This window comes from Rhinatrema bivittatum, chromosome 19 (genome assembly GCF_901001135.1).
Source record: "Rhinatrema bivittatum chromosome 19, aRhiBiv1.1, whole genome shotgun sequence".
NCBI classification, from domain to species: Eukaryota; Metazoa; Chordata; class Amphibia; order Gymnophiona; family Rhinatrematidae; genus Rhinatrema; species Rhinatrema bivittatum.
The window spans coordinates 1,531,250-1,537,249 of record NC_042633.1 but is presented as its reverse complement, the minus strand read 5'-3'; the positions used below and the strand labels follow the sequence as shown (position 1 = coordinate 1,537,249).

General features: G+C 39.8%; 1 protein-coding gene across 3 annotated transcripts in view; it reads right to left on the bottom strand.

Annotated features, from left to right (window-relative positions):
- Positions 1–931: 931 nt before the first annotated feature.
- Positions 932–6,000, bottom strand: part of LOC115080207 (oocyte zinc finger protein XlCOF6-like) — a 51,851-nt gene continuing 46,782 nt past the window's right edge. For all 3 annotated transcript variants that reach the window (XM_029584335.1, XM_029584336.1, XM_029584337.1), the window contains one exon: positions 932–5,881. In XM_029584335.1, coding sequence (XP_029440195.1) covers positions 4,197–5,881 — 1,685 coding nt within the window. In that variant the 3' untranslated portion in view covers positions 932–4,196. The remainder of the gene's footprint in view (positions 5,882–6,000) is intronic.

The following is a 6,000-nucleotide window of genomic DNA, read 5'->3' as shown; positions in this document are numbered from 1 at the left end:
TGTTGCTGAGGCACTGGAGCCGTGTCAGAAGAGGCTTCTTATAGGACTCACTGTCGGACGTCATCAGCAAGGACCATGGGAGATTTCCCACCGTGGTCCCTTTAAATATTGAAGATAAGTGTGCGCCTGCGCGTGCCTAATCAAAAGTATAGGCAAGAGTGGTGGCATTTGCTGGGTGTCAGCGGTGATTCATCACGTTTAGGAAAACAGCTGACTAGGGAGAAATCGGTGGCAGTGGCCCACTGCATGTGCTGCCGAGAGTCGGGCCGGAGCTAAGAATGGCAATCTGTGAGAGCAGCCCGCAGACCAATGAGTACAACAGAGAAGAGAGAATGAAAAGTGATTTAAGAAATCTTGAAGAGTGATCAAAGATTTGGTAGCTGGGATTCAATGCCAAAAAGTGCAGTCGTGCATCTAGGGTGCAGCAATCCAAAAGAGCTGTGTGTGATGGGGGGTGAAAGACTAATTCGCATGGACTGGGAGTGGGACTTGTGTGATAGTATCTGATGATCTGAAAATGGTGAGGCAATATGACAAGGCGATAGCTAAAGCCAGGAGGGCTGCACAGAGAGAAGAATAACCAGTAGGAGAAAGGAAATGATGATCCCCTTGTACAGTCTTGGTGAGGCCTCACCTGGAGTACTGTGTTCAGTTCTGGAGCCCGTATCTCAAAGGAGACAGAGACAGGATGGAGGCGGTCCAGAGAAAGGCAGCCAAAATGGTGTGGGGTTGTCTCCAGTTCATATTCTGTCAGGTACTACTGGGTGAGAAAATCTTTAATAAGGAGTTCCCTTAAAATTCACTCTCTCTCCCCTGCACCCCATGACAAATAAGTGTAACACATCATTACTCCTTAGAGATAACGTATTAGGGTGAGAAAGATAATTATTTATTAAGACAGAGCAACTCAGTAAATCAGACAAAGAAAGTGTTCAGCACAAATATATGCTTGTTTATTATATATGAGACAATTTTATTTATTTAAAAGCATTTCTTTCCCACTCCCTCCAATTTTCAGGGGGAGGGGAAGGGAGCGAGTTACAAATAAAACATACATAGTTTAGTCTGAACATAAGTTTATCATTGTTTTTAGATTTTAAGTTAAGATAACTATTAAACTGTAACAGAAAACACAACATAAAATCATGGACTGAGAGAAAAGAAATAAACAAAGGAAAAGGATTGTCAGGATACAGATAAATCTGGGAAGCCTAGAGTAAAAAGATGTTGTTTAAGAGCTTTTTTGGAAATCTTTTGTGTTTGCAAGTGATCTTAAGTCGGGGGAGGAGTGCGTTCCATAAATGCAATTTCTTAAGGAGTCTTATCTCACCTATAGGTTGGATGCTGGGTCCTCAGAGGACTGCTATCTGATGATGCAGAATAGACTTCACAACATATTTATACCTTTTGTTTACAAAAAAGGAATTAGAAAATAAATTCATGTATTTGGAAAACAGTGCACATAACAAAGAATTTAAAAAACAGATGCACAGAGAAAGAGCACATAATGTCCTATTTCTTAGGAGTGTGAAAACAAAGTATAGATAGAGACACATAAAAGTCTACCTGATATCATATATTTATATCTAATGCCTTATAACATCTGTTCTACCTGCTTAGCTAGATTGGAGGTAAATGAGCTATATTTTAATTCACCTAGCATGAAGCATTGGCTTTCAATCAATAAAAAGATCACAGCATTTAGTGGCTAACATAAACCTTGAAATTCCCCTGCTTTCTGGGACATTTGCCAAGTTTCCCAGAGAGATAACATGTTGGGAAGGTAACAGTAAAGCTTTCGGCAGCGTCTCGTTAAGAAATTGCATTATCTGTGTACCAGTCATTTTTATGTGCCCGGGTGCAATACCGAGGACAGAGTAGTCTGATTGCAGTCCTGTTCCCTGAGAACTACCTGATTGCTTTTCTTTATTCTGAGCTGAATTTGCAGGTAGGGCCATTCGCTTTTTAACAGGAAATGAGGGACTTAATTTTGAACGTAGGGACCCCAGGGGTATTGATTGGGGTATATATTAGCTTCCATGTGACAGGATCAGTATTGGAAGACCTATGAGAAGTGGCTGAAGGATCTGTATATGTACAGCCTGGAAGAGAGGAGGTGCAGGGGAGATAGGATACAGACCTGAAATATTTTAAAGATGCATGAACTTCGAACCTCTTCCGTTGGAAAGAAATCAGAACTAGGGAAGATTCAGAACCAAAATCAGGAAATATTTCTTCATGGAGAGGGTGATGGAGGCCTGGAATGCCCTTCTGGAGGAGGTGGTTAAGAGAAAAACAATGAAAGATTTCAAAGGGGCATGGGATTAACACTGAGAATCCCTCAAGGCTAGAGGATGGAAATGAGGAAAAGGCTGCATGGAGTAATGTTCTCAGTGCGGCAGTTACTAGCCTTAACCAATAAGCCTTGATGCTTTTCATACAAATAAAACACAGATCTCCACTTCATCAGCAGGGGAAAAGAGAAATTGGATTCAGACCGCAACCAACAAGGGCCCAGACTTTTACATTCGGGGAACTGATAAGCATGGGGGTAACTTGCACGGAGCAGCAGTTGCTACCCTTAGCAGAAAGCATGGGGATTACTACCCTTAACCAATAAGCCTTGATGCTTTTAACACAACTGCAATAATCACTCTCTGCTTTGATAGTGACGGGGGAGTGTCAGGAAAGAGGAATTGGATCCAGAGACAATCAACATGATCCCTGACTTTTACAGTCTGGGGTACTGATGCACAGACATAAGGGAAAAAATACAGGACAAGTCCATAAGCAAAGCACATCAGGCAGCACTGTCTGAATTTTCAAGAAGGCTCATCACCCCATAAAAATGGTTCTAGCACTATTTTTATGGGTTATCCTAAGGCTTGGGGATAACTCCATGGAGTGGCAGTTGCTACCCTTAAAAGAAACTGGGGGCTAAGCTGCATGGCGCAGCAAATATTACCATAAGAAGCTTGCTGGGCAGACTGGATGGACCATTTGGTCCATTTCTACCGTCATTATTTTGTGACTATGTATATTGTCACATTCAGAGCATTTATATGGTCTCTGTTTCACATGGCTCATTTCATGCTGTTGTATGGGACAGTTTCTCTAAACTAGTTTATTTTGCAATGACCTCGACAGGAATCAACCTAATTCATAGCCAGGTTAAGTTAGAAATGATCTGTATCTCAAATTTATGGCTAATGCCCTTGTTAGCACTTGCATTGTGCCAAAGAGAGCCTCCTTCTGAAGTTCATCATGTGTAATTTTCACAGGTAACATATCAGGGAGTGTTTGGAAATTGCTCTGAATCAGACTAGTATGGATTCTTTTGTGCTTCCTTAGAGCAGATATCTGTCTGCAACATTTACCAAAATCCGAACATTTAAACCTTTTCGCAATGGTTATGGACTCTTGTGTTTTTTGAGGATCTAAGTTAGTTGTTAATTGCTGCTTTAAGAAAAAACTGCCCCATGTTGACTAGTAACTGAAATACAAGGTCATGGCCAGCCCAGAGACAGAGAAGCAGAAGCTGTGCAATAGTGTGGATAAGAATGAGTCTGCGATAAGAAAGTGTCTAAAGTGCCTGAGAAACTACAAGAACAATGAACTACTGAATAAGCATGATATGTAACATTTGAGGGGCACATGAAAGAAAATTACCAGCAAATGGGGGAGGGATGTGCAAGCCTTGTTACCAGTGCTTAAAAGACAAAGACAAATTTAAAACGACGAGTAGATTGGCATGGCTGGGTGAACAGTTAAATTCTGTGATACGTGGCTCCATCCACTCCCATAAGGAAACAAAAACTCTTGATTCTTTATCGTTTCCGCTGTCTTGACTTTGTATGCATGCATGAAATAAACAAATCCTGCCAGCTCTTATAGATCTCTAAGCTACTTAATAAATGTTATGTTTAGAAACTGAAAGTCATCACTGGCTATATCGGGGAAGGAAACCAGGCGGGGTAAGTTTCAAAGTTTTTAACATTATTAAGGTTAAATATTTGAGTGAAAGATTTACCACAGTCAAAACATTTAAATAGTTTCTCAGTGGTATGCATTCTTTTGTGTTTTTTAAGATCACATTTCTGCAAGAAACTTTTATCACATTTGAGAACATTTAAATGGTTTCTCACTTGTATGAACGGTTTTGTGGTATTTAAGATGGGATCTTTGAGCGAAGCATCTCATTCAGAACATGTAAATGGTTTCTCACCTGTATGGACACGTTTATGGTATTTAAGATTGCATCTATGAGCAAAACATTTATCACATTCAGAACATTTAAATGGTTTTTCACCTGTGTGGACGGTTTTGTGGCTTTTAAGATGAGATAGTTGAGCAAAACATTTATCACATTCAGAACATTTAAATGGTTTCTCACATATATGGACTGTTTTGTGGCTTTTAAGATGGGATTTTTTAGCAAAACATTTATCACATTCAGAACATGTAAAAGGTTTCTCACCTGCATGGACACGTTTATGGCATTTAAGATTGCATCTCTGGGCAAAACATTTATCACATTCAGAACATTTAAATGGTTTCTCACATGTATGGACGGTTTTGTGGCTTTTAAGATGGGATCTTTGAGCAAAACATTTATCACATTCAGAACATTTAAATGGTTTCTCGCCTGTATGGACACGTTTATGGTATTTAAGACTGCATCTATGGACAAAACATTTATCACATTCAGAACATGTAAATGGTTTCTCACCTGTATGGACGGGTTTGTGGCTTTTAAGATGGAATTTTCTAGCGAAACATTTATCACATTCAGAACACTTAAATGGTTTCTCACCTGTGTGGACACGTTTATGGTATTTAAGGTTGCATTTATGGGCAAAACATTTATCACATTCAGAACATTTAAATGGTTTCTCGCCTGTATGGACCATTTTGTGGCTTTTAAGATGGGATATTTGAGCAAACCATTTATCACATTCAGAACATTTAAATGGTTTCTCACCTGTATGAACTCTGATGTGGATTTTAAGCTTAGATCGCTGGGTGAAGCATTTATCACATTCAGAACATTTAAATGGTTTCGCACCTGTGTGAATATTTGTGTGTTTTCCTAAACTAAATTTCTGACATAAATCTTTATCACATTCAGACCATATAAATGACTTCTCTCCCTTGTGACTTCTCTGGTGACCTTTAAGCCAGGATCTATATCTGAAACATTTTTCACACTGAGAACACTTAAAAGGTTGGTCTTGTCTGTGAATTTGTTTCTGTTCTCTCAGGTTTGATTTCTCAGTAAACCTCTCCTCACATTCAGGGCACTGAAATGGTCTTTCTCCAGATTGAATTCTTACATGTCCTTCCATCTCAGCTTGGAAGAAAAAGCATTGTTCACACTGAGTGCATTTTAATGGTTTCTTTTTTAGATGATCTTTTCCATGTGCTGTAAGTTTTGTATTCGTAGGGGTCTTTATCTCTTCTTCAGAACCTGTAAATGTTGTTTTTTTCTTTCTGTGATATTGTTGGACAGATGTGTGACTTGTCCTCTCAGGGAACTTGTTCCCACATTCAATAATTTCTTGCTGTTCAACAGATTGTAAGTTTGTGGTGAAGTCTGCTGAAGTGTCAGCACTTTGAAATGGAGTTTCTCCTTCACTGAGTCTCTGAGTTTCTACAAGACTGGGGCAGAGGTTGAAATTTCTCCCTCGTTCAGAACATGCATTTGGTCTCTCTCCTTCCTGGACTTCTTCTTTCACCCTGGGTGATGTTATTCTACTGATTCCTCCTGCATACTCAGCCGAAGGCCCTGGGCTGTCTCTGGAGGGGTCTCTCTCTTTCCATTCCTCCGTCTGCTGCCCATCACACATTCTCTGCCTCTCATTATTATTCCTGAATCCATCTTCTGGTGGATAAAAGCGAGAGTATGATTACTAAATTTACAAAAATGGAGGGACACGTATATAGGGAGATAGCTTCATTTAATCACTGAACGGCATTAGGGTGGCTATGGATCCCTATCTA